Source organism: Aspergillus brasiliensis (assembly GCF_001889945.1).
Source record: "Aspergillus brasiliensis CBS 101740 unplaced genomic scaffold ASPBRscaffold_4, whole genome shotgun sequence".
In the NCBI taxonomy this organism is placed as follows: Eukaryota; Fungi; Ascomycota; class Eurotiomycetes; order Eurotiales; family Aspergillaceae; genus Aspergillus; species Aspergillus brasiliensis.
The window spans coordinates 257,654-282,246 of record NW_027137445.1 but is presented as its reverse complement, the minus strand read 5'-3'; the positions used below and the strand labels follow the sequence as shown (position 1 = coordinate 282,246).

The window sequence follows — 24,593 nt, the reverse complement described above, 5'->3', positions numbered from 1 at the left end:
GATGATCTAGGAGGAACAATTTTGATTTATAGACGTCATATAGATTGCATGATGGTGTTGTTCGTTCTGTCATTTCTTTCCCTTTATTTTCGGGATACATGCGTGCATTTTGTGATTAATTTCAGTGATTTTTATCCTATTTGTTTGGGGATTGCATATAGATTCTATCTTCTTGGTTTTACTACTTTCAATTGTTAATTATTCAGATTATATTTCGATTTTATTGCATAAATGTGATATATAAGTCATTTATGTCTAGCGATAGCAAACCAAGAATTAGCATCTCTCGAAAAGTGGCCAGTAAATAATAATATCACAAGCATCTTCCAAAGGAAGCAAATAGAAATAAACCTGATTCAGACGTATGATCCAGCCAGCTCAGCTCAGGATGCCAACGAGCAATTCGATATTTACAATCTCAGTGCAGTAGTCTTTGTAAGATTACGAGAATACTATTGGCTAGTCTCACTAAAAATGGCACGCCTCAACTCAACATCGTGTCTTTGTGGAGATTATTGTATTATCTCTCCAGTGGGGAGGGGTATATACCCTGAGGTAAGTATGTCTATGTATGTATGTACATGCCTGAAAACAAAACCACCCATATGCTAAACAAAAACCAACAGAGGAACAGAGATGCCCAATAAACACCCGCAATAACATAACACCCTATAATATTATCGACGATGCTCTTCTTCCATTTGAAAATCCTTCTGCACCTTGATAGACATTAGATCATATCCCACGGCTTCTTCTTCGTCGCTGATCCTCCCCTTGCCTGCACCGTCCAATTCGATGTGTACTGACGTCGTCGTTAATACGGCCTCATCTTCTCGTGTTTGTCTCCGATCCTCGCCGTGGATCTTGCTCATGATATCGGGTGCGAAGCGGACACCCTTTGTGGTGGTTCGGTTTGGCAGGCTCCTGCGGTTGATGATTGTTCGGAACAGTGGTTGGAGGACGGGGAGACAGGCACAGACGATTCCGATGGATGGCTCAATACTGGACCAGATGAAAACGTTGCCCAGGTTCCAGGTGACGTCGACGTCGTTGATGAAGGTGAAGTAGTAGATGCGGATGGCGCTGGCGACACAAACACTGTCATCGTTAAACAATTAGTTTAAGGGAGAGGGAGGACGGCGAGGGCGTGTTGTGATTGACTTACAAGCCACCTAGAAGGAAGATGCTCAGGATCTGAATCTTCTGTCCGACTCGTAATTTCAAACGCCAGACTAGCGGAACCGGGACGATGAGGATGAGAAGGTCGCCGGCCATGTTGACGACGGCGTGAGCGATGTAGAAAGGATAGATATCATATCGGGTGTGGCCACCGAGGGGGTTTTTGTATTGCGTCCAGTAGTATGAGATTGGTTGGCAGGCACACAGAAAGGCGACTGAGCAGCCTATCCAATAGCCGATGGACAGGGCGATGCAAGCCCACATGGTCCACTGCATACCGAAAAGTCGGCGATATGAGAGTATGATGGATACTTTGATGAGCGGAACGGTGAGGATGTAAAGGAGCACATTGGCGTAGAGTATCTGAAGCACTGACGTGAGCTTTGATAATCTTCAAGGGAAGGCTACTGAGAGGTATCTTACATGCACCATCTGAATAATCTCATCCAGAGTGACTACCCAAACATGTTTCCCAAGGCCATAGTGCCCTCCTAAGAATAATGTCAGTACTGTCAATCGTTGAGTAGGGTGGGGTTATTACATACCGGCTATTGCACAGGCCATGTTGGCTGTACCTGATAACTATAGTTTAATTAGAACTTTAGTCCTCACAAGAGAGAATGCAACATACCAATGCTCCTACTATCAGCCAGTCATCAAGCCCTATCTTGGCCTGCTGAACCTTCACCCGGGAAAACAACCGAAAGCCAATGGTCACGAAGGCCAGGGCATACATGCAGACCACGACGGCATCATTTCTCCCCGTGCTACTTTCCTCGACGTTGAGGCCCTTGGGCGGCTCACCAAAGGGATTAGACATATCCGTGGCTTTACAGAGAATCTGGCACACGCAGGGGCATCGTGGGAGGAACAATTTCCAGCATAGACGACGACCCGGCTTCGGGGGCCCATCAGGGTTTTCATCTATTCATGATTTAGGGGCCAGGAGCGGGCAAGTTAATGAAAAGCGAGGACAGCCAATGCGAGGATCGTGGCTGTAGACCCTAACGCTGGCTAGTGATGTAATCCAACCATGATTCTGGGGGCTGGTTTCCATCCTTCCATCAGCACAGCGTGGATTCTAGAATCCAGCACGGCCGCAGTGACTTGCTAGCGTCGCAAACAGGATCACCGGGTTTCTCCCGGCCACGCTGAGGGTAAGTGGGGGCGCATTGGCGGCCATCTCCACCGGGCCTGTCAGACCTTGAGTGCCTTGCAATCGAGGTGCAATTTGGTTTAATCAAGGTAATCTTTGGAACCGCGCTAAGTCGTCGTCGGATATTAGCTGTCTAATGAACTGCGCCCCGACCACCGGGAGTGCGCACGATGGAGAAACGGGGGAAGGGGAAGGGGAAGTTCTGTCGCTATGGTGCAGATCCTAGACATTCGAGTGACCCCAGCATCAATGATACCAACAGAGAGAAGTCGACCTGAGCGTCAGCATTTGAGGATTTGTTTTCGGCCCCAACCGTGCAGGGCTTATCAGCGAAGCTCCATCGTCCACACGTGGCCCAAGCGGTGGCCTGATATTATGGCTCTTTCAATTGTGTGACCTCTCGCAATTAGGCAGCTAAGGAGAAGTATTATAAGCATATAACAAGCAAATTAAGGTAGCAGGGGCGCTAACCACGGAGGAACTCCCTAACGGAGCTGGTCTTTGGCAGTGGTACTTTGTAGTTTGTATGGACCTGGGCCACTTGCCAGAAAGGTGGGAACGGCGTCTAGCCCCTATTTGGAAAGGTTTCTTGAGAATGCGATGATTGCGACTATGAATCATTGGATAATTGTACCAGATACCTTCAAGAAAGAAGAAAGTGCCGACGCGTCCGTCGGTCCAGGCCGGAGATGGGAGGCGCTTTGGTCATAGAGTGATTGATGGAGTCGCAGGTGCTCCCGGGACTCGGGATCTACCTAAACAGGCGATCGGGAAATTCGGGGACATCGTGGGTCACGGTCGTTCAGATGCCCCAACACCTGAGCAGTGAGTGCGTTGTATATTGCAATCCAAAGCTCGGAGATTTCTATGAGATGGAATTGACTTTGTTGTCCAACTTCTTGTCGTGTTGCGACCGAGTCCACGTGGCTCCCACGTGATTGCAGCTGTAGAAGCCAATCGGGATGGCCTCGTGTCGAGTTGTCATCCATGACAATTTATCATCTTGCTACTTGACACCATTATGAAACAGTGCACGGTCAGGCCAGCTGGGGAGTCTCCAGAAGCTATTGAGCAGCTTTAGGCTCCACGGCTAACGGGTGTGAATGAGCTTCGTGATCCCACCTGCTCGAGTCAGTGTAGAGTATCCCCATTCCTGCAATCTCCGTACCAGTGGATCGCATACTTGGTACTTATCTCCAGCTAACTCCAAGGTGGCAGCCATCAGGTCAAATAGTCGACTCATCCCATACTCCTTTTCGTTATCAAACCTCCTGGTTTGCGGATGGCTTCCTCCAGGCCCTTTCAGCAGTTTATTGGACACCAACCCGGCATCAATTGAGCGAATGAATTTGTTGTCGCAGGACTTTTGAGGAACACCTTGTAAAACCGGTTCATTCTGAGGAAACCTCACCATCAGCTGGATAGATGGCCTATATTCACTTGATCTGCACAGCCATCTCTGTTGCGCCTATCACCCATACAGTATCAGCATACAGATGCCGTTGGTTCCTACTTCCCCGCGTGTTGCATCTGCAAGATCTTGGGGTCGGCATCGACCTGCATGTCGCCACTAGGATATCAGAAGTATGTTTCATATCTTCTCCAGTTTCCTTACAGCCTATTCATGCCTTTGTGCTTTTTGCATACGCTAATGCAGTTCATCTCCGCATCACAACAACGCTGTGCTTCTACCTTTGCCGTGTTTGCAGGTACAAAAAAGGGAATTATTGGCTAATAAACTAGGCTAACTCCCTCAGCATCTATTCTAGAAGTTCCACCAGTGCTAGGGACATTTGACCTAGAGACTGTTTACAGCACAGAATTACACTAGTTGCACTCTAGTACAGCACTGGGGTATCAGGGACTAGCATTGGTTGTTGCTCACTGCCGATGATGGACGGAGCCTCATCTTTGGACATAATCCCGTAATCCATTGCTCTGCTTGGAGAGGCACAAAAATCGGCCCCCACCAACCAATTTTTTTCTTTCGGCAAGGGTAAGCTGGCATATGCGACCGGGAAAGCTGAATATTGAATTGGAAACTCCCGCACTACTGCGCGAAATGATATCCTGGGTAATAGGCACTGCTTCCGTGTGCTTTTCCTCTCGCAATAGCTCTACGGCCAGCAGGCATGGCTCATGAATTTTCGTATTCGCTGGATGTCTGATTATGTGCGCACGGCTCTCTTCACCGCCACGATCTACCTATAGTCTCACCACCGTGCTGTTCTTCGTCGAGAGCAATTGGTCAACAAAAGGCACCATCATCTTCATAACTATCTGCATTCAACATAGGCTACCAGAACCCAGCGCTTGTCGAGAAATTGAGCCTTTACCAAGAATGGCAGTATTCGAATCAGACCTTGCAAACCCCTCTAGCGTGCATATGAAGAATCTTATTAGCTGTGCAGCTAACCGATCACACCACTAAAATGGCTGCTTGTCTGGAATAAGCCTACATACACAGATTTATCAAAATACGAAGCCGGGCTGGCCGTTAGTCACCACTGCCACTCGCTAACGAGCTCTGAAATCCCCCCGGCAACTGAAGGAATACTGGTCCCTTGGGGCACTGCTTGCCCGACAGGGGCCAAATTGTTTCATTCTGGGGCGAAAACGTGGCACGATAGTCTGCTGGCGGCGTGGCTAAGCGCGAGATGGCGGAGGAAGTCAGGGCTGACAGATCCCCCGGCGGCCCCCACACGTTCTTCGGCCTCATGATTGCTCGATTTAGCCTACTGCTTAGCTCTTCCACGTGGCCCCCATGGTCGAGGGCGTGCTTTGCACCATTTCTCGTCCTGTCAGGGTCTAGTATCGTCTCCTGCTAGGGTACCTCGGCTGCACGAACTACCAAGCACATGTGTCAGACCTGCCTGCAGACATAAGCGAGTACGCCATGTGAGGCTTAAATCATTCGCACCATTCAAAGTACCAATATAATGAGTGGCTCTGTATACGCGGCTGCTTACTGACTCGCTTAATCTGCTAGCTGCTCGGCTGATTGGACCAAAACAAGGCCATGTCTGCCTTATCATCGACCTGATTCCTGCAGATACACCTTGCTTTTCGCTGGCATCAATGGTGCGATTGTAGCAAATGCCTAGCCAGTTCGTGCTCGCTTTGTCAAAAGTCTTATACTAGGTTTGATACATGGTAGATGCTCATCTCGATATACCTCTGTAGGGGAACACTTGGTCCAGGATAAAATTGACAGTGCCAGGCGCATTTATGTCCTTTGGTTTTGAGGGCAGAATGAAAATGGATACAACCAGATCTGTAGTATTGGTGTTATAAAAAGCCCATTTGGCTCTCAATGAGCCTTTTTCCAAGAGAATGAGGACTCGCAAAACATAGTAACCCCCTCGAATTTGCGACTTAATCTCAGCTCTTTCCAATGTCCACCGTTTTCCCAAAGTAAAGCTTATACATCCGGAGAATCTGATACATATTCTCGAATTCCAGAACGCAAGAATTGTAAATCTCGCTTCTCCTCTGCTGTTGATTCCTCTCTCCTTCATCTTCAGATGGTACGCTCTCAGCGGAGTGAAGAGCCATTGCCGAGTACACGATCATTCCGCTGAAGAAGAATATGTTAGCCTAGGAAAGACACCATACAAAGTGTCAATCTCACGCATAAATCGGGAATTCGTTAACTGTGAAATACTGCAGTATTTCTTTGGCATAGTCGCTGATACGTCCTGCTGCATGAAACGCTAGAGCCGTAGTGAAATCACGCTGTGAAGGAGGCTTCTTAGCATCAGCTAGGGATGGTCTATGAAGTAGTAATAGAGTTTGGTTATACACCAATCCAAGGATGAGGGCGAAGCGGTTTCTGTTAGAGATGGTGCAGTATCGCATTATTGGTGTTAGTTCGGCTTGCCATGTCTGTAAGGTACAGTGGATGTTGGCTTTGATGTCCTCGCGTAATGGGTTCACTGATGCTGCAGGCGAGTATTTGTAGCGGACTACCTCGTTGACTGGATGGTATTAGTGTGTGACTGGTTGATTGATGGAAGTTACAATGGTGTGTATGGGTCGCATACTGATTCTAGCGATCTGAACAAGGGAGATAGTGAAGTAGGCGGTTTCGACTGATTCACCATCAACGAAGTCTTCCGTTGTGAGATCTTCGACATCGCAGTCTCGTTCGTCAATCATCATTGGCTTTCCTGTGCCGGACGAGATTTGGCGGTCACGTATCTGTCAATCAAGCGTCAGCTCTGTTCGACAATAATTCTGAAGAGCCGTCAGAGAGTTATGCCGTACAAACAGGACCCACCAGATCTTTTTCCATAACCGCTTGTCTTCCAATGGGAGGGCAACATGTCGAGTTGAACGATGCAAGCCTACAGTTTGCGCGAGGCTGACGGCGTTACTTGACCACCAAAGGCTATTCTTGTAGCATGGTTCGGAGCCAAAACGAAACTGGAGCATGAACATGGACTGTATCAGACATATTCGATCTGCTTCGGTGTCGGAATCATATATCTGCTTGGCTTTGTAGTAGATGGCGTCCAGCGCGTCGGCTTTGCTGTAAGCGCCCAGTTGTTCGAATGCTTCTGCGGCAGTATGTAATGCACCGATAAAGAGAACGCTGTATTTGAGAAGTGGTGGGATCGTCCCGCGACTCCAGTCATGAAGGAGTTTCGTGCCGGCTATAATCGGATATAGTGGGAGGAACCGAGCACAAAACGCATCCAGGAGAAGACTTTGAAGGGAGTTCATATGAGAGACACTGTCAGCCGTGGCTGAAAGCGCAGTGGAATGCTCTTCCACTCCCGAAACATGGCGTCCAACGATCGGTCGATGAAAAGCTTTGTCTGGTACTTGATTCCTGGCAAGCCACGTAAGTGGAGAAGCTTCTCCAACGAAGACGATCTGGCCGCTTTCTAAAGGAGGACAAGGTTGCTCCACAGACGTAAATTGAAATGCTTGGGGAGTATCCGGGCTTCTGTCCAGTAAATCACTAATAATGTGGTCGGACGTGTTATCAAGTAGCAAGTGTCCGTTGCTGTCATGACTAGAGGATGAGCCTCGGTCGACGCTCGATGATTGTGCAAGTACCAGCCGAGGGTCGCTAGCATGTCGAACAAAACGTCCCTGAGTGCCTCTTTTTCTCGTACAGTTAGAATATGCCTTGCGTTTGCTTATCATCGGTGTACTGACCGAGTCCTTTTCGAGTCTATGAAGACACATTCACTAGCATGGGAACGGCGACAGTTAGAGCACGGCACACCCTCTGATGCTGCATCACATCGCACCCTTCGATTGTGACACGGTCGACAAGCTATCTTGGAGCGCTGTCTTTTCCGCTTCTGACTTATCGTACCTGAGGAAGTAACGGCAGGCTTCTCGTTACTGTTGTGTAAGCCATCAGTCTGGATTTGAACTCGGTGAGGGCTGCCAGCTCCGACAGTATCACGATGGCCACTAGCAGTATCTGCAGGTTCAAGCGAGTCCAGTTCAGGAAGAGAAGGGATGGCCTCAATATCCAGATACTGCCCCGACAGTAAATCTGAGGCAATCAGTGGGGACGGGAAGGGAACATCAAACGTGAATCTGCAGGATGGGGAATCCATCGTTTGCCGAGACCGACTAGTGTGTATGCCAATACATTTGACTCCTGAATCCTGGCAAAACTCTGGATATGGAGCTTGTGGAAGGATTATTCAATTTTCCTATATCTAACCCTTTTAATGATCTTCAAGCCGTGTCTCGGCCCGTCAGAAGCCGCAAAACCCGAAGCGCCGACGAGTGGAGCAACGATGATCTTTGAAGGCTTATTCAGGAGGTGAATATCGTTGCAGAGGACTGTCTCTGGGTTTAATTTACACTATACAGCTTACAGGAGAATTCTACGTCGGCCCTCTAATTGATGTTTCCGTTGTGCTAGACTTCTAACTGAACAACCTTCCATCGCTACTATCGATCAAAGCTCCCGTAGCGGACCTATCCTTCATCGAGTAGATATAAGCCTCTGCCACATCCTCCGCCTTCCCCAGTTCTCCCGTCATTAGTTGTCTCCGCCACCGTTCCCACTCCGACGCAGGCAATCTCTCCAAGAGCGGCGTCATCACCGCTCCAGGAGCCACGACATTGACCCTGATGGGAGCCAAATCGATCCCCATCCCGAGCCGCATGCCTTCGTTACCTGCTGCATAGGCCGCAAGAACAGTCCAATGTTTCTCCGGTCTCCGCGCCATCGAGCCGCTGGTGAGGGTGATGGATGACCGATTCGAGACACGCATGTATCGCGGAGCGAGTTTTCCGATAAGCAGCGGCGCCAGGAAGCGGACGACACCCGATGCCTGGATAGACTCTGCGGTCGACTCGGACAGAGGAACGAGCTTGAGGAGGTCTCCTGCTGTGAAGATGATATGATCGATGGGTTGGATCTCCTTGGTCGTATCTGGCCGAGTGGCTGCTTCGAACAGCTCGATCAGGTTCGACTCCAGTGTCTCTGGCGAACCGAGGTCACAGGCGGCTCCGGCGATGCGACAATGATATTCTTCGCCGGGGTAGGAGGACTTCAATGTTGCCACGGCAGAGTCGACATGGTCTTTCTTCGAGCTGGTCACAAAGACGGACGCCCCGTGCTCGAGGGCGGCGGCAGCCACAGCAAATCCAATTCCCGACGTTCCACCGAAGATGATCACACGGGAACCTCCGAGTTTGGTAATGGATTTGAATGTAGGAGGCATGTTGGTAAGGAAAGGCCGGTCGGATACTAGATTGACAAGAAACGTAAAGAAAGAGAGAGAGAGAGCTATACCATTCTTCTAGATGTGCGCCGCGAGAGTTCTTTTATGGGCCGGACGAGGCCCTACAATCAGCGGCAATGGTGGGCCTAACCATAGGCACATACTCCATAGAGACGAAGAAAATTACCGTAGCCTTTTAATCGAAAGATGTTACGACAACAGGGATCATAGTGAGACGCTGTAGTATAAGCATCCTCTAGTCGTGGGAGCTGGGTGGGCTTGATAATGGCGATATCGCCTTAGGCTGTCGGGTCTCGGTCTTGCCGGGCTCCGATTGCATCGACATAGATCGACATGAACTAGGCCCAAAAGCCTGGATGATTTAATTAGCTGAACCTTGGTTGGCCGTTGTTTATTTGCACCAACGTTAGTACTACTAGTCTATTAACTATAGGTGGGTATGATTTCGGTAAAGGTACCAAAACCGAGCCAATCCCATAGAAGCTACCATAGCCTATGGACGGCTTTTGCCGTAGATAGTCCCCTCACAGGCGCGGAATGCAACTTAGTAGAGTAGTAGAGTATATCAGCAGACGTATGTATATAAGTACCAGCAAACCTAACTTCAAATCTAACATTTCTGTCTATAGATACATCCGGTTTAGGCGACCATGACTGACATACTCGATAACGTTGTCATAATCGGCGGAGGACTAAGCGTAAGTCTTTCTCTTGCTTTCCTTTTCTCCTGCACAAGTATTGCGTATCTGACGATCTATCCAGGGCATTGCTCTAGCAATCGCCCTAAGTCAACGGTCCATCCCATGCCGTGTATACGAGTCCAGAGCGGAAGACGCTGAGATGTTCGGCAGTGGTGTGACCCTAGGGCCTAATGGATGCCGAGTCCTCGATCGTCTGGGTGTCTGGGAGCAAGTGAAAGCCCGGAGTTATGAGACCGAGTCCCACACCTTCAAAGATGCCCAAGCCAACACTACTCGCAAAACCAACCTCGCCACAGAAAGGCTCTACGGATACAAGAACCATCGCATCTATCGGGAGACGTTGAAACAGATACTGAGAGCGGCTGTGAAGGAACGTAAGGTGCCTGTCGAATACGAGTCGAGATTCGAAGGGGTGGTTGAAGATACTCCTACAGCCCATGGCGTAACTTTCCTCATCAACGGCCGGAAGGAGCATGCCTCGCTGTTAATTGGAGCCGACGGCATCCACTCGACCGTACGCAAGCATCTTACTGAAGCAACACCCGAGTACATGGGCTTGGCCTGTGTCTACGGCCATCTGCCAACGAACCTTGTTCCATGGCTTAGTGAAGAGTCGGACAAGGCGTGTACCATCCAGGATATCCCAGGGTCTCTGTTTATGATACCTGAGGTAAAGGATGGCTCGGATCTCATGGTCGGTCGACAGTTCTCTCACCCAGCGCTTGACCGCGCCGCTTGGGACGCATTGGCAGCAGATCCGGACCAGATGTACGATCTGTTCAGCAAGGATTACCAGCAATGGAATGCGCCAGCAAGATTGATTATGGACCAGCTCTCGTCAAGGAAACCCGGACTTCTGCTCTGGCCTTACCGCCGTATGCCCAAGCTGGCAGAGTGGGCGTCTGCCACTGGACGCACAATCATCATCGGCGACGCCGCTCATGCCATGCCCCCTTCTTCAGGCCAGGGTGTCAATCAGGCATTCGAGGATGCTTATACGCTGGCCTTGCTGTTGACCTCGCTCCCACCCCGGGCAAACCTTCCCGAGGCACTATCCTTTTGGCGAAACCTGCGCCAGGCGCGCATAGATGCTATCCTTAGGATGGCCGCTGCAATAGACGCCAGCAGGCTTCCTGAGGCTGAGAGACGCAACCAACACCACGATAAACCCGAGTCGCACGCCTCGGAGGACCTACAATGGCTCTATTCAGCGACTATGGACGACGAGATAGCCGCATGGATCAGGACTCGGACCTAACGGTGAACTGTTCATGCTTATATCCGCCTGTAGTCGATGTTTAGCAACCAGAAATTCCCAATTGTGTCTCGCCGGACAGATCCATGCATGTTAATCTCAATCATTGTCACATATTTGCGCTGTATGAATGCGTAAATAAGATGCCCGGCCTAGAGCTGTACTGGACGAGAGGAACCAATATATCATCTTCTCCGTTGAGGTCATTTGGCACATCCACATCAGATCTTGTAAAGTCGTCGACAAGAAGTAACATTGCAACTGAAGAAGTTCAAGCCGTAGTTGTCCTTTTGCAGCATATACCAGATATTAGCGTGTGAAACAACGGGGGGGGGAGGCTTGGGCGTGCGGTGCCAATGTTCCACATTTTCACAAACTGGCAGGTAACAAGAGCGGAACCTTGTATATCATCAAGGCTCTAGCATCCTGCGACAATCCATCGGAATCGACAAGAGGACTGCGTAGCGACAACACACAGACGAGGAGGTTGTGATGGATCCCTTTGGACTGAAGGAATAAGATCGCACTGGTTTGACGTCGTTTCGACGCAGCAAATCTTAGATCTTGGATCCGAATCTATTAGGAACTCAGGGGTCTTTCAATGCTGAGTGTCTATTCAATCATATGGATTTTATGTCGCGACAGAAGACTTGCCGGACATTATCTATCTTGGACGTCGGAACTTGGCTTACCGTATTTGAATTTGGGCCCCTTCTTTCCATACTTCAACCCGTCTCCCCATCACGATCTAGCGATCTCGGCAACACCTTGGGGCATACTTCAATCCACAAATGGTAATGCTTTGAGCCACTCCCTACGTTCTTCTTCATTCCTGGCTTCGCGTTTCAGAAACCTCCTCACCCCCTCATCTAGCTCTCTCCTAGACTTTTCATGATCTTCGCTACTAACCCTGCCATCCCAATGTTTGAAACAGCCAGTGTCGTCAACGAATGCATTCATGAGTTCAACACCTTGGGCCCATAGCTCTCCATCCTGCTCCTGCTGCCGGATCTCATGGTCCGAGAACTGCAATGGACATGGTATTCCAGGGGAGCTGCTATCCCTCCCCGCGCCAACAATATGTGCCCATTCTTTCCCGACATCTCTCAACAAATCATTGAGAAGCGGCTCGTAGTCCATCAAGACTAATCCTGGCACCACACTAACTTGATGCCGGAGAGTGTTCTGGCTCTGTATTGCTTGAAAGACCGTTTCGTTGCTCTGAAGACACCGAACTAGATAAATATTGTGCAGTGTCTGTGCTCTATGGAGTGCCTTTGCCTTCCGCTGTTCATCTAGATCCATGGAGTCAAAATTTGGTGGTAAAGGGACCCTCCCCAAGTCTTTAGGAACCGGGCCATTGTAGTCAAGAAACGCTGGGCGCCCAACTTGCATAAACAACGGACAGGCACTGACAGACTGCCAGTCAATAATCCCCACAATACGGCTTGGGTCTCCAGGGTCGACAAATATATTCTGCGAATGAAGATCGCCATGCCATAAAACTGATGCATGGGTAGCTTTATTTTCCGGGAGAACATGAGATGCCACCTTAAGATAGTTTTCCAACGCGGAGAGCTTTTTGGAGAGGCTAGGCTGGTATCGTCGGGGTCCATAGAAGAGACCTTCGGGCATTAAGGGATATCGGAGACCCGCCTTTGCAGCTTCAATCTCCCTCCGCGCAATAGCTGTCATGTATTCTGCGACGGTTGACCCTAAAGTTTGTACATGGATAAGCACGAGATAAAAACATTATAGGTTGGAGATGAACTTACATGGACCACGTCGAATACCCAAGTCGCCTTTCCCAATGTCAAAGAAAGAACGGTGATTAGTCGGACCAATGCCAAATTCATCGCTCCGCACTTCGTTCCCAGTTGAATCAACGTATAGGGGCGAAGCAGCATCCGAATTATCAGGAAGGTCGTCTTTATAGTACAATGCTCCGAACCGGGAGAATTTCGTAGCTGCTAGGCACCTTTCCATATCAACAACCTGGTCCAGGATTTGGACCTTCTGCTTCCCTTTCATGGTGTCCCATACGTCGGCTAGTACGATACCAGCTTGCTTTTCCATAAGGATATACTCTGCTCCGAGAGGGTTCTCTGATCGAGAACACCATGCATATACTCTCGGAACAGGGAGGTTCAGAACATTCCTCAACTAGTAAAAAATTAATGTCGGCGCGCAAAAAGAAAATTGCGGTAGAAAGAGAAAGCAATCATACAAAGTCCATAGTTGCAACTTCACTAGCCGTTGTGAAGTGTGGTCTGCCTGCATTGGGATTTGGAAGTTTCGCAATCATCTTCCGTCCATCGTCCATGGTAAGCTGAAATACTTTGTTATATTGGCCCTCTGAGATCTTTAATACTTCAATGCATGATCTTGGTCCGATCGCAGAGGCAGCTAGTTGCAGAAGAGTTGAGAGGTCGAAATTGACATAGCGGCAGTCAACTTGCTGTCATTCGTTCCAAAGCCAACGACCTGAGGTGAAACGATGAAGTGCCTCAAGGTCTATCTTTGAATCTGCGATACGCTTGGTCTCATTGATTTTGGAATTGCTCGTACAGAAAAGAGCCGCCTTAAAGGTATCGCGGAGGGTATAGCGACGGAAAAGCGTGGCTCCCAGAATCTTTCTCAGGAAGCGGCCCCAGGTGGCCTTCATGTCTAGCCTTTGAGAAACGTGGGAAGATCTGCCATGTCGTTGCCATGAGGCAAAAGCACGTTGTGACATGAAAGAAGGAGGTTGCGCCTCGGCGGCTGCCAGACATAGTAGAAAACGCGAGGCGGAGGAATCGGAAACGGGCATCTCGGCAAATTATGGCCCCAGTGGAACTGGAGTCCGCTAGAGGAATTCCAAGAGTTATATGATATAGCAAAGCATATTGGAAAAGAGAGTTTCAAAATATCTCGAGTATCTCTGTTCATGGTTGAACGGGCCTCTGTCAGTAGCTATCCTGTCTCATGTAGCATTAAAAATGGGCCTATTACATCAACTGGGTCCCATAGCTCAGTTGGTTAGAGCGTAACGCTAATAACGTTAAAGTCGAGGGTTCGAGCCCCTCTGGGACCATCTCTTTTTGCTTTTTATTTTTCTCTCGGTTGGGACACATAGTTTGCCCTAAGAAAGAGTGATGATGTTGTTGGGCCTTTTTTAATTGTTGGTTGGTGGCTGACAGTGGAAGGCGTTGTTTGGCTGGGTAGTAACGAGCTGTATCTGGGGTACCAGTTTCTTGCGTTTGACTTCATGCTGTCGTCGAGCAGTCGACATCCGCTAGGAACATAATCTGATTTTCGTAATATAAATTTCACTCCAATTCAAACATTATGAGCAGAGATTGCGTTTATTATGTATGTAGCAGGCGGTCCCAGCCAGCACGTAGGACCCTAAATCCGTCCATCTATATACCCAAGCGTGTACTGTACAAGTAGTCTATCGATAGAGCCATTATACATGATACGTAAGTCGAGTTGTGTCGACTATCCAAGCCGACCGCATCGAAAGGAATGACTAAAGGAGGTATACGTCATAAGTAGTATGATCCAAATGCCCACGGCAACACACGCAAACATAACCAAGAGCTATTACACTCTCATTGATCAGACCGAGTCTGCATCTTCGGCGTAGTCCACCTTCTTTGCTCGTCGACTTCGACGGACACCACTGCTTTGGGATCGCTTGAGAGCCGGCGTCTCCGGGATCTCAAGCGCTTCTTCATCCGAACCTGACGGAGTAGTCGCCGGAGAAGCTTTCCGTTTCCTAGAAGCCTGCTTCTTCACACTCGGTGTCTTCTTCTTTGACACCGGCGTAGCCGGCGCGCTTCCATCGGGCTCATCTTCCTGTGGGGCGGACTCGCCATTTTCGGTTGCCACTTTCTTGGTCGAAGGAGTGCGGCGGGGGCTCTGGATAGCTTTAGTGCGGACTATCTTCTTCGGTCGAAGCCATTCCTCCATGCCAGGGGGCCAGTAGACCCGTCCTTCCGGACCACCCATGCCCACCTCTTCTTCTGGGACAGTCCGAGGAGGTGGAACGAGTCCCTCCAGGTCAACAAAGCCACCGTTTTTCTTGGTCTTTCTCGGCGGCTTATGAGGCCTATTTTCGTCATTACGCACGTGAGGTATTATATCGTTGACAAGCTCGTGGCCCGGCAACTTGAAAGTCCGCATCAGTTCGAAAACAGCTTGCTCCTTGTCCTTGGCTTCAATCATTAGATCCATGGTAGGATCGCAGGGTGGAAGAGTGGAAACCCGGGGGCTGTGCTTGCGACGCTGGCGGTTCGTGATGGCAGACGGCTCTGGCTCAGAATAGTGCATCTTCTGCGTGATACCCTTCCGGGTCCATGTCGCCTTGATTCGACCAAACAACGCCATGATATCCAACGTGCCCTCGCGGAGCTGGCTAGAATCGAAGATGATATTGTGGTGATGGAAGTCGAGCACCAAAGGTATGTTCAGTTCTTCGCAAATGGGCAAGAGATCGTGGACCGACCAGCTGACATCGTCGTTCTCCAAGACAAGCCGATTCTTGATGTCCTGCGATAGGCCCCGATAATTCTCTCTGAACCGGTCAAGAGTGGCTTCCTTGTCGCCGAAGACGCCGCCCATATGCAGAATCATAACAGCATCCCTATCCTGTTGAGGTGGCAGCTGGAGCAGCTGGAGCATTTCCGAGTGGTACTCCAGGTCTCGAATGGAGCTTTCCACTACTTCGTCTTTGGGGGAACCCAGTTGCGTGAATTGGCCGGGATGAACGCTCACGCGATGACCGAGCTCGGCAACAACGCGGCCAGCTTCTGCCAGTACTTCGGAGGCAAAAGGAGCCAGCTTGTAGCCGTACTCCTTGTGACTCGCAAAAGGAAACATCTCGCTGCTCAATCGCATGAACTTGATTCCATAGCGGTCATTCCAACGCAGCATTTTGACGAGATCGCGGGCATTGGTGAGGCCCAAGGCCTCAACATACGCCTGACCGCGTGCGACATCAGCAGGCTGAGTCCGATCAGGACGATTTTTGGTCGCATGAGGGGGTTGCGAAGGATCCGTGAGGGGATGTCGATTCTCGAGAATGGAGGCAATGCGGCAGGTCCGGGAGCAGAAAACGGGTGGGGTCGAGTATCGTAGGTACGTATTCAGACACGCCTATACACTATGAGGATTGGTTTAAAAGAATGGTCTCGCAAACTTACATAACCTAGTCGGCCCTTCCAAGGGAGGGGTAGGTAACTGCTATTAACCGGCGGAGCTCGCGTGAGAGCGTCCTGAAGCTCCTCTGCCTCAACTGGTACATCTTCGTCTGACTCTGGATCCATGGGTGAACCTTTCGCTAGTTCATCGGCATCCAGAGTACCTTTAAGATCGGCATCTTGGACCTCATTGTTGGGGCCGCCATCCACTCCATTTTGCATGACTTCATCAGCTGCCATTGTGGCTAGGGTGTCGTCGGGGGCAGCGCGTGAATTTGCCGACAGTAACCTTGAGGAGGTGAAGGTTCGAGCAGATGCCGTCACGGGCCTAGACGATCGACAGGGATGTATGATACCACGACTGGATATATGTCTGCGGCACACCGTAGCTAAAGAGGAACAGGGAATATGGATTGGCGCAACAAAATTGAGTTGGTTCGCCACTGCGAGCTTAGGGATCATTCGCATGTGCGTTGGGTGGCGAACCTGGCCGAACTGGGAGCCAGAATTCGGGGGGCCATGGTAGTAGCCGGCATATTGGACTGGAAGGAGAGCGCGATTGAACCTCTGCCTGGGCAGCAAGGTCCACAAAGACATCCAGCAGAAGGTTTCAGACTTGCACTATCGAAGAACAAAGCGGGGGGGCTAGACACAGCAATCACGACGCATCATCCTGCTGAGGGCAGACTGGGAAGGGATGTTCAACAGGACAGATGAAGGCGTCGAGATGATGCAACAGGAAGAGCGAGAGCCCCGATTGCCAAACGCGATCGGCGCTAGTCCCGCTCCGGCGCTGGTTCCTGCAGTCGCGCGTACCGCATCGGGTTAGTCTCGGTCACAACCACTCTTAGTCAGGATTCTGTTCTGCCTGTTCCTTGAGGCCGTCAACTGAGTCATGACCAGGATCGATCAACGAGTCAAGAGTCATTTGACAGATGAAACTAGGCAGAGCTCTTGTACGGCGTAGAGTCATACAAGCTCTATACGAGTACGAGGGGCTAAATGACAAGGTAAGGTCAGATGATCATTATATCCATTGTGTTACGCGTGCGAGTCATTTGCTACCCGCGGCGATAACCAGACTCTGTAGTATATATATCACACGAATGATGAAGCAAAACAGTATGTACGTTGCAATACCAAACCATCCCATCCAACAAACCAAAAAGCCATGGTATCCTTTAGTCAAGTCATTTCATTAATCGTCACCTTCTCAGCGACGGCCACATTGGGGGAGGTCATCACACCCCTTTGTGTCATGCCTGGTATGTCTGCGCATACCACACAACTCCTAGCATCCCTTGCATCTCACCCCTTAATAATTCCCCGTATATGCAGAATTTCCATACCCGTAAGTGCCAGTCTGCCCCGCAGTGGCAGTACCATTATTCACATTATTCCTCCATGGCATATATCCACCGCCGCCGGTAGTAGCACCCACATTGGTACCATTCAGCCCATCTTCTTTCTCTGCTGCCGTTGTGCCGTTCGCACCAAGTTCCACATCCCTGGGCTGGGGATGCGAAGGCAGCATGTCATCAGCACTAGCAGTTTCGGGGTTGTTCTTGTTCCTTTTCCAGAAGGCGAAGCCCCGGGTAGTGCCGGAGGTGTAGCCGTTTGCGGGGGAGGGGCCAAAGCGCTTCTCGCGCTTATGGTGTCGAGCGTAGAGGACTTGAAGGAGAATAGAAATCAGGAAGAAGACGCTGGACACGTATAGTTAGCATCATATCAGCTTTTACGCTACTCACCCCCTGGCATCAGCCAAGAGAGGAAGGGACTGGGCGGGTGGAGAGAAACCTACATCCCGATAATCGACACTGCAAAGGCGGCTTTCTCCAAATTGCAGGCATAGCCATAACCTGTGCCGGACGGCGAGTCATCGCTGCTGTTACCGGATCCAAGAGGGGTGGTCACGCGACCCGAGCAGCTTTGCGTGCCATGTCGGGTCATGATAGCAATGGCAACCATGGCACCGATGAAGCAGACATCGAGGACGATGGCGAGGAAGGCGAAGAAAGCAACGCCGCCGAGGCAGCAAGTGAAGATGATACCGAGGATGCCATAGAGGGTCGCAGCGCCGGAGAGACCCTCGACGGCTTTCATCCAGCGCGGGATATCCTGGTCATGTCGAGAAAGAACGGCAAGGAAGTAGGAAAAGATGCCGAGAATGACCGCTGCGGCGAGGAACTGGAGAACACGGATGGAGAGGTTGGAAGCGCGCAAAAGAACGCCGCCGAAGCCCATATTGGGCAGTCTAATACGATAGGTGTAATATAAGAAAGCGTATAATTCGTAGAGTTGAAACCCAGGATGTATAGGGTTTGGTGTAGGTAGTTTAGGCGGATGGATTCACTGGGTTTTGACCAGAAGATTGGTGAGAATCCGTAAGGCTTAGGGCAGGGTCCCCCGTGATATAAAGCGGAGGGAGAGGAGACAGAGTTTGATGGAGCGAAGGCAGCAAAATAGCCATGCAGGCGTCGCAGCCAGCCGATCAGTGGATAGGGACGGCCATTTCCTGACTGCTTTCCAGGGCTGTGGATGGCCGGTCCACGGATGACGACAACGGGATTGTCGGCCGCCATCATTTTATTAAATATTATTGGTTATAATTGACAGTGCGAGCGGGGCAGCAGTGCAGCACCAGCCACACTAAAAGCCAGACCCTGACCGGCGTGATGTCAGTTTCATGGTGTGTGATTGGCATAACCCGCCTGTCTAGCAGTGTCTAAGCCCTGTTGGAGAAGGTCCACGATGTCGCACCGCCATCATCCCTGTCCGGGTGTTCTGGGAAATCACATGTGCCGGTCCACCTGCTCGGCTTAATTTAGGCAACCCGCCGGATTTGGCAGGTCCTTGTCGGATGATCCTAATCTCTCCCATGTCTGCTCTAGCGGGTGTCCCCTGGCTGCTTCGAAGCATAAACATGGACCGAAAAGCATAAAAAAAGCATATGACATGATAGACATCGTTACACGCAAGCATCTGCATGGGGCGGTGATTAAGATAGTCCGAACATTAGGCACGGAACACACCGCAAATGTGAATTAGGAAAAAATGCAAAAAGATGGTCCCAGAGGGGCTCGAACCCTCGACTTTAACGTTATTAGCGTTACGCTCTAACCAACTGAGCTATGGGACCAGTTGTTGTTTGTCGGGTAAAAGTTTTGCTTTATAAACCAGTGCCAAACACCATCTCCCTTGCTTGGGTTGCTGGATATGGAGTGCAAGTACGATGGTGAAATGCTTCTTGGAAGCCGAGGGTGTGCTTCCGTCACGTTAAGAGATAATTCTTTTAGAATGTACAGACTAAAGAGGAACCTGAAAGGCCATGCTGCTAGTTGGACCTCCGCATGCAGTTATCCATGGCCATTGGGTGGGAAGGATAGGTAATAGATGACAATGATGATATTAGTGGGCAGTGCATGTCCCTGCCACTATACTCCTGATTGACCACATACTTAACTGAGACTATCTAAGAGTTGGCCGCTATGTAGATGTTCTTTCTTCCAATGTAATCAGATACCTGGCTGACCATGAGACTTCCGCTCGCCAATTACAGTCCCGAGATTTTCATGCCGACAACCCAGATCATTACTGCACGACTATTTTACATTGCCTACTAGTCGCCTTCTAGACTATCCGAGGAGTGACTGTATGGCTTCGCTTGTTTAGTATAGAACAGCAATCCGTGTGCCTGAATGAGTAGGTATGTCGGTCGTGGATATTGCAAGGCGGTTCGGACTGTTGCTTAAAGAATCCCTCTCTTTGTCTTGTATTCCAGATTTGATTGATTTCTTTTCCGTTTGTCTGGTCATGTTGTGTCGAACGATAAATTTGTTCGGTCATTTATGATTATTTGTAGTGTTGAGGTATTAAGAGGTAGTGGGGTGGACTGCTTCCATTGCTGACTGACATATCAGTACAGCTATGGTTGTTGGCTCAACCTGTATATATTCCCACACAGTGGCTGTCCGCACCCATACCCTACATATCAATACTACTTACGATCAAATTCATGACTTTGGCATTGCCTCTGATGCATGGTGATATATCGACCCGTACATACTAGGCGTAAACTATAGGCTGTTGGAAAATACTAGTCTCATTGTCAATCAAATCATGTACCCCACCTCACCTCGACCAACCCTCCAAAAAGAGAAGAATTGCACGCCAGCAAGGTAGCTACCCCAAACAAGCTGTGATGGGTTCGAGGGATGCAAAAAGATGGTCCCAGAGGGGCTCGAACCCTCGACTTTGACGTTATTAGCGTCACGCTCTAACCAACTGAGCTATGGGACCCGGTTGTTGTGTCGTGGGCTGATGTGGGCCTACATGAGGGGGTGCAAGTCTTTGCAGATGAGAGAGTGGAGTAATATGTGCGTGGGTGTGAGGGAGTTTGTGGGCTGGATGTATGGATGAATGGATGAATGGAAGCATGCTGGACTATTGAGCTGTACATTTTCTGCTCATCTTAGATAGCGCCGCATGCTTGACATATGAGTTATACGCCAGTGGCTTTGTATCTGGGTCCAGAGCATTTGGCGCACGGTGCTGTTTTGACTCTGTAGTGGCGCTAGTTATCGGCTAGATTGTCCTCGGGGACGGAAATATTCTCCGTCAATCATGTTGATGACCGGGTAAGATTAATTGAGGTGGGCAAGTAAATTAATCAGAGTGTATCGGCAATCTAGACGTGGTACTGAAGTAAATTAGGCAGATAGTAGTGGCAGACAATTATGACCGTTCTATAGTACCTACGGTTATCCATATGTGAAGTCGCACAGTAGGCACCGAGCATACAGACCCCACGACAAAGGGTTTGGATACTACAAGGTCTCTCACGTTTTCAACATATTTTCCTACTTAATTCCACTGCATTATAGTATCCTATATATTTAGTAGCAGAAAGCATAGGTATATCCACATTGCCACATACTGTCAAAAATTCGATCGAACGTGTACTATGCCTTTCTATAGTTCTTAGCGGATTGAACAGACAGCCTGTTCACAGGCCGCTGGCTATTCCTCTGGATCATAAAGGCTAAAGATAAGCGGGTATATATCATCTGGGTCCCATAGCTCAGTTGGTTAGAGCGTAACGCTAATAACGTTAAAGTCGAGGGTTCGAGCCCCTCTGGGACCATCTTTTTTGCCTTTTGTTCGTTTGCTCCTATCGTTATGAGTCCCTTGGGTAGCTGAATGAAGGAAGATTCTTTTTTGTTGATCATAACGCACCAAGAAAGTAAGCGACAAGTTCTGGTGGCTCCCGCTGGGTCATTAGGGCATATGTCTGACACCCCCAGCGTCCTCCTAGAGAAGAGGTACTCACCGTGACGGTTGAAGTTATTATTTTACTGCAGATTTGGATCTATATATCAGTCATAATGCTGGCAGCAGGCTAGGGCGTCATGTCATGCTCCGATATCACCGAGTCCGGGATGATTGCACACCCAAGAGGTCCTGAGTGGTCCAACAGGTTCAATTCAACTCATAGATAGCGAAAAATGAATAATCCCGGTTTAAGAGAGCCCAGATTCCCCTGTTACAAAAACATTTCAATGGGGTTATTGAAGCATGAAGTCAGGTTACATCGATTGATGGCCCCCTTACAGCTCCCAGAAGCGTCTCTTAAAATCGCCTGTGAGACCAACTCTGCGAAAGCCAATATTAATATGTCACATATTCTCATATATCCAGGTATATACATCACCACTCCATACAATCCCACCCACCCTCATATACAGACCATCTTATTTCTTCCCATTACCCACCAACCGTTTCTCCTCCAACCACAACACCGGCCAAAGCAGCACCACCCCAAACACACAAAAGAGCGTTGCCAGCAACTGCCAAATAGTGACCAGCAAACCCCCTCCCCACGGTGCCACAAACTTGACAAACTCCGACGTCTGGTAGAAGTCCTCCTGCTGTTTGATGTAGTACCGCTTACCGGACCCTGTCGTCGGCGTACGGTTATCTTCGCTGTCCGTAGTAAGATCCAAGACCGTGGTCAGATGTACATGGGCGTGGTGGAAGGGAATGGCCCAGATAGAGAAGAGCTGGGAGATTTGGAGGTAGAGTTTCTGGTTGGGTTTGTCGTATGCTATTTGTTCGATTCCAATTGTTACCTACTCGTTGAAAATAGGGCTTAGATGGGGAACGAGAGATAAACACCCACCTACGGAATGCACCTCCAGATCAATCCGCGGCGACATGATCTTATACCATTGGTAGATCTTCTCGATGAACCAGCGACTCCCGGGGTAGGGCCAAACGCGACAGAAGGGGTGGATGAAGGCTGCGCTGGGAGTGTAGTATTTTTGGATGGTGCGTTGTTGGTCATCTGGAGGGGCTTGCGTGAGGTGGTGGATTATAGGAGTGATTTCAGATGCTGTGATGCATATGCAGATTAGCTCAACTGGGTGATGGTGGTGGTGAGGTTGTACAGGTTCGGGGCCATGTGAATGGGTGATGATACGGACGCACCTGGGTCTTCCATTTTGTTTGTGAGCTGTTATGGGAAGGGAGGACTCTACTGATGATAATTGATGGGATCGACAACTTCAAAAAATCATGTAGTAGGAATATATTTACAGTAGATAAAAGTACATGGAGGGAATTGGAGGGGAAAGCTGGGAATAGTTATCTAGTTGAGTTGGGATGATGTCATGGCTGCGGGCGTCGCAAAGGCCGGATGCGACGGTTTAAATTTCTGGGTTCAAGATCGGCCAACCAGCGAAACGTGCCTGGTGCCTGTTGGTAAGATTTTATTCTACACCAAATAAACAAATGGCATCATTGCTGCAATAGATAGGGTAGTCAAATAAACTTTTCTGGTATCGCAAATCCACTTTGGCTATCGGAGGTGAGAGCCGCCAGTGCTGTATGCTCAGTGACCAGCCCGGGTTGCTCACATCCAAACAGTCAATAGTGTATATACTGAGCGCTGAGAAGAAAAGGAACACCACTGATGTATCGTGAAGCTGAAAAGAAAAAGTATGTATACAAGTCGATCACCGCTTCCAGCTGTCCACCTTCTTGCGCCGCTTCTCGAAGATCTGGCCCACTCCCGTTCCATCGTCGCGCTGTCCGTCTTCATTCTTGCGCTTCCGACTCCGATCCAACGCTGTTCCGCTTCCCTGGGCCCTCCGAGTGAGCTTCGTGATCCGATCTGCTCCCTCCGTGAGACCACGCCATTCCTCTCCGCCAAAGGTGCCCCGCGGCCCTTCGGCACGCAGACGTTTGGCCCGATCCTTCTTGCTCTCCTTCGCCAGACGCACGAAGTTGGTTTCTTCGTATCTTGTCCGCTCAGCCTCACGTTCGCGATCCTTCTTAGACTTCGTCTGTCGTCCACCGCGTACGATCGTACTTCCGATACTGGGCTCGGCCATAGGTGCGGATGACATCTCGGCGCTGACGAATTCATCAATAACATTGGACCGGCGTTGTGGGCGCTCCCTGCGCTCGCGGGTTTCGGTAGTTGGTAGAGCTGTAGGCATAATGCGAGGTGGCCGGTAGATCCCGTCGCTTGTAGCTTTCGCGGTCGCCTTATCCTGCTTGGCCTCAGGCTCGACCTTCTTAGAGAAGGCAGATACGTTAGGCCGGAATGCCATCTCATCTATATCCTCCTCCTCATCCTCGTCATCCTCGTCTTCCTCGCTGTCTCCCTCGCTGTCACTGCTGCCTTCGTCGGAGCCAGACTCCTCGTCGCGAGCGGACTTCTTGGCCTTCTTGCTCTTCTTAGAGGCTGCGGCTCCGCGCTCAGCCCGCTCCGCATCCTCTGCAGCCTTGATAACCTTGTCGACCTGATACTTCAGTCGTCCTTCCAGGGGCCGGACACCGCGATCCAAGTAGACACGCAGTTCCACGAGTTTCTTCACAATATCGTCCGGAAGCGAGTCGTTCGTTTCGGTATCCTCATCTCCCTTGCCCGCAGATGACTTGAGACCCCTCAACTGAAATATTATCAAGAACACGAGGTTCTGCATGTAGGAAAGAAGGAGATCGGATTTGGTGTCCAGTAGCGAGATGCCATCTTGCGGCGGTTCGATCGACACGTCCGACGGCGCATCCCGTTTCGTCGTGGGGAGGGATGATCCGGTGTTGTTGAGACACGTGGTGAGGGTCTCAAGCAGGGTTGAGATATTCTGCAAGCCCGAAGGCTCTGACTGTGATACGGCCGCCGCCATTGTGTGCTGTGCTGTCTCTGACTGTCTGTTGAGTTGTCCGTCGCCGAGAGCGAGAGGGAAATTTTTAGAGACCGCTTATCGGCACGTGTCGATAGGCATAAGCTTAGTCAGACATACGAAGTTCACGTGCGCCCAAGTGCGCGAGCTGGCCTCAAATGCATCCGGATAAGACGTTCTTCTCAGCGCAGAGCCCGGTTTCGGTTCAATT

At 49.9% G+C, this 24,593-nt stretch overlaps 9 protein-coding genes and 4 non-coding genes across 13 annotated transcripts; 3 read left to right on the top strand and 10 right to left on the bottom strand.

The window, feature by feature from the left end:
• Window positions 1-677: 677 nt before the first annotated feature.
• On the bottom strand, window positions 678-1,999 carry ASPBRDRAFT_121888 (uncharacterized protein; the record flags this gene model as incomplete). The annotated part of the gene is made up of 5 exons (XM_067617469.1): window positions 678-1,098; window positions 1,166-1,542; window positions 1,603-1,670; window positions 1,725-1,761; window positions 1,811-1,999. 5 exons carry the CDS (start codon window positions 1,997-1,999, stop codon window positions 678-680), a joined length of 1,092 nt encoding a protein of 363 aa, XP_067480414.1.
• Window positions 2,000-5,385: 3,386 nt separating this feature from the next.
• ASPBRDRAFT_493470 (Zn(II)2Cys6 transcription factor) lies at window positions 5,386-7,979 on the bottom strand. Its single transcript, XM_067626317.1, has 5 exons — window positions 7,502-7,979; window positions 6,602-7,445; window positions 6,379-6,535; window positions 5,967-6,312; window positions 5,386-5,912 (listed from the first exon to the last, which is right to left on the bottom strand). Exons 1-5 carry the CDS (start codon window positions 7,912-7,914, stop codon window positions 5,717-5,719), a joined length of 1,956 nt encoding a protein of 651 aa, XP_067480413.1. The 5' UTR covers window positions 7,915-7,979; the 3' UTR covers window positions 5,386-5,716.
• A 204-nt stretch (window positions 7,980-8,183) lies between these two features.
• ASPBRDRAFT_173568 (SDR family NAD(P)-dependent oxidoreductase) lies at window positions 8,184-9,036 on the bottom strand (the record flags this gene model as incomplete). Its single annotated transcript, XM_067619752.1, has 1 exon — window positions 8,184-9,036. The coding sequence occupies one exon, from the start codon at window positions 9,034-9,036 to the stop codon at window positions 8,233-8,235; it is 804 nt and encodes a 267-aa protein (XP_067480412.1). The 3' UTR covers window positions 8,184-8,232.
• Window positions 9,037-9,496: 460 nt separating this feature from the next.
• On the top strand, window positions 9,497-11,270 carry ASPBRDRAFT_493390 (FAD-dependent oxidoreductase). Its single transcript, XM_067626316.1, has 3 exons — window positions 9,497-9,631; window positions 9,687-9,755; window positions 9,820-11,270. The coding sequence occupies exons 2-3, from the start codon at window positions 9,708-9,710 to the stop codon at window positions 11,014-11,016; spliced, it is 1,245 nt and encodes a 414-aa protein (XP_067480411.1). The 5' UTR covers window positions 9,497-9,631; window positions 9,687-9,707; the 3' UTR covers window positions 11,017-11,270.
• A 411-nt stretch (window positions 11,271-11,681) lies between these two features.
• ASPBRDRAFT_73611 (uncharacterized protein) lies at window positions 11,682-13,822 on the bottom strand (the record flags this gene model as incomplete). Its single annotated transcript, XM_067629219.1, has 4 exons — window positions 11,682-12,728; window positions 12,789-13,176; window positions 13,241-13,471; window positions 13,697-13,822. The coding sequence occupies 4 exons, from the start codon at window positions 13,820-13,822 to the stop codon at window positions 11,794-11,796; spliced, it is 1,680 nt and encodes a 559-aa protein (XP_067480410.1). The 3' UTR covers window positions 11,682-11,793.
• A 190-nt stretch (window positions 13,823-14,012) lies between these two features.
• On the top strand, window positions 14,013-14,086 carry ASPBRDRAFT_t128. Its single transcript has one exon. It is a non-coding gene; the product is annotated as a tRNA-Ile (tRNA).
• Window positions 14,087-14,613: 527 nt separating this feature from the next.
• ASPBRDRAFT_194130 (UV-endonuclease UVE-1) lies at window positions 14,614-16,436 on the bottom strand (the record flags this gene model as incomplete). The annotated part of the gene is made up of 2 exons (XM_067620714.1): window positions 14,614-16,152; window positions 16,200-16,436. 2 exons carry the CDS (start codon window positions 16,434-16,436, stop codon window positions 14,614-14,616), a joined length of 1,776 nt encoding a protein of 591 aa, XP_067480409.1.
• A 769-nt stretch (window positions 16,437-17,205) lies between these two features.
• ASPBRDRAFT_40788 (uncharacterized protein) lies at window positions 17,206-18,739 on the bottom strand. The gene is made up of 2 exons (XM_067624429.1): window positions 17,998-18,739; window positions 17,206-17,899 (listed from the first exon to the last, which is right to left on the bottom strand). The coding sequence occupies exons 1-2, from the start codon at window positions 18,438-18,440 to the stop codon at window positions 17,512-17,514; spliced, it is 831 nt and encodes a 276-aa protein (XP_067480408.1). The 5' UTR covers window positions 18,441-18,739; the 3' UTR covers window positions 17,206-17,511.
• Window positions 18,740-19,261: 522 nt separating this feature from the next.
• ASPBRDRAFT_t109 lies at window positions 19,262-19,335 on the bottom strand. The gene has a single exon. It is a non-coding gene; the product is annotated as a tRNA-Ile (tRNA).
• A 1,086-nt stretch (window positions 19,336-20,421) lies between these two features.
• ASPBRDRAFT_t108 lies at window positions 20,422-20,495 on the bottom strand. The gene has a single exon. It is a non-coding gene; the product is annotated as a tRNA-Ile (tRNA).
• Window positions 20,496-21,265: 770 nt separating this feature from the next.
• On the top strand, window positions 21,266-21,339 carry ASPBRDRAFT_t129. Its single transcript has one exon. It is a non-coding gene; the product is annotated as a tRNA-Ile (tRNA).
• A 418-nt stretch (window positions 21,340-21,757) lies between these two features.
• Window positions 21,758-22,802, bottom strand: ASPBRDRAFT_40787 (uncharacterized protein). Its single transcript, XM_067624428.1, has 3 exons — window positions 22,683-22,802; window positions 22,375-22,587; window positions 21,758-22,299 (listed from the first exon to the last, which is right to left on the bottom strand). The coding sequence occupies exons 1-3, from the start codon at window positions 22,693-22,695 to the stop codon at window positions 21,947-21,949; spliced, it is 579 nt and encodes a 192-aa protein (XP_067480407.1). The 5' UTR covers window positions 22,696-22,802; the 3' UTR covers window positions 21,758-21,946.
• Window positions 22,803-22,894: 92 nt separating this feature from the next.
• Window positions 22,895-24,405, bottom strand: lcp5 (small subunit rRNA maturation protein LCP5). The gene has a single exon (XM_067624427.1). It carries the CDS (start codon window positions 24,383-24,385, stop codon window positions 23,210-23,212), a length of 1,176 nt encoding a protein of 391 aa, XP_067480406.1. The 5' UTR covers window positions 24,386-24,405; the 3' UTR covers window positions 22,895-23,209.
• Between the last annotated feature and the right edge of the window lie 188 nt (window positions 24,406-24,593).

Coding starts and splice junctions, on each gene's coding strand:
- ASPBRDRAFT_493390 (XM_067626316.1), top strand. CDS start 9,708: ATGACTGACATACTCGATAACGTTGTCATAATCGGCGGAGGACTAAGC. Junction 9,756..9,819: donor TAATCGGCGGAGGACTAAGC/GTAAGTCTTTCT, acceptor CGATCTATCCAG/GGCATTGCTCTAGCAATCGC.
- ASPBRDRAFT_493470 (XM_067626317.1), bottom strand. CDS start 7,914: ATGGATTCCCCATCCTGCAGATTCACGTTTGATGTTCCCTTCCCGTCC. Junction 6,536..6,601: donor AGATCTGGTGGGTCCTGTTT/GTACGGCATAAC, acceptor CTTGATTGACAG/ATACGTGACCGCCAAATCTC. Junction 6,313..6,378: donor TGTTCAGATCGCTAGAATCA/GTATGCGACCCA, acceptor AATACCATCCAG/TCAACGAGGTAGTCCGCTAC.
- ASPBRDRAFT_40788 (XM_067624429.1), bottom strand. CDS start 18,440: ATGGGCTTCGGCGGCGTTCTTTTGCGCGCTTCCAACCTCTCCATCCGT. Junction 17,900..17,997: donor GCAGTGTCGATTATCGGGAT/GTAGGTTTCTCT, acceptor ATACGTGTCCAG/CGTCTTCTTCCTGATTTCTA.
- lcp5 (XM_067624427.1), bottom strand. CDS start 24,385: ATGGCGGCGGCCGTATCACAGTCAGAGCCTTCGGGCTTGCAGAATATC.
- ASPBRDRAFT_40787 (XM_067624428.1), bottom strand. Junction 22,300..22,374: donor TCTGGAGGTGCATTCCGTAG/GTGGGTGTTTAT, acceptor TCGAACAAATAG/CATACGACAAACCCAACCAG.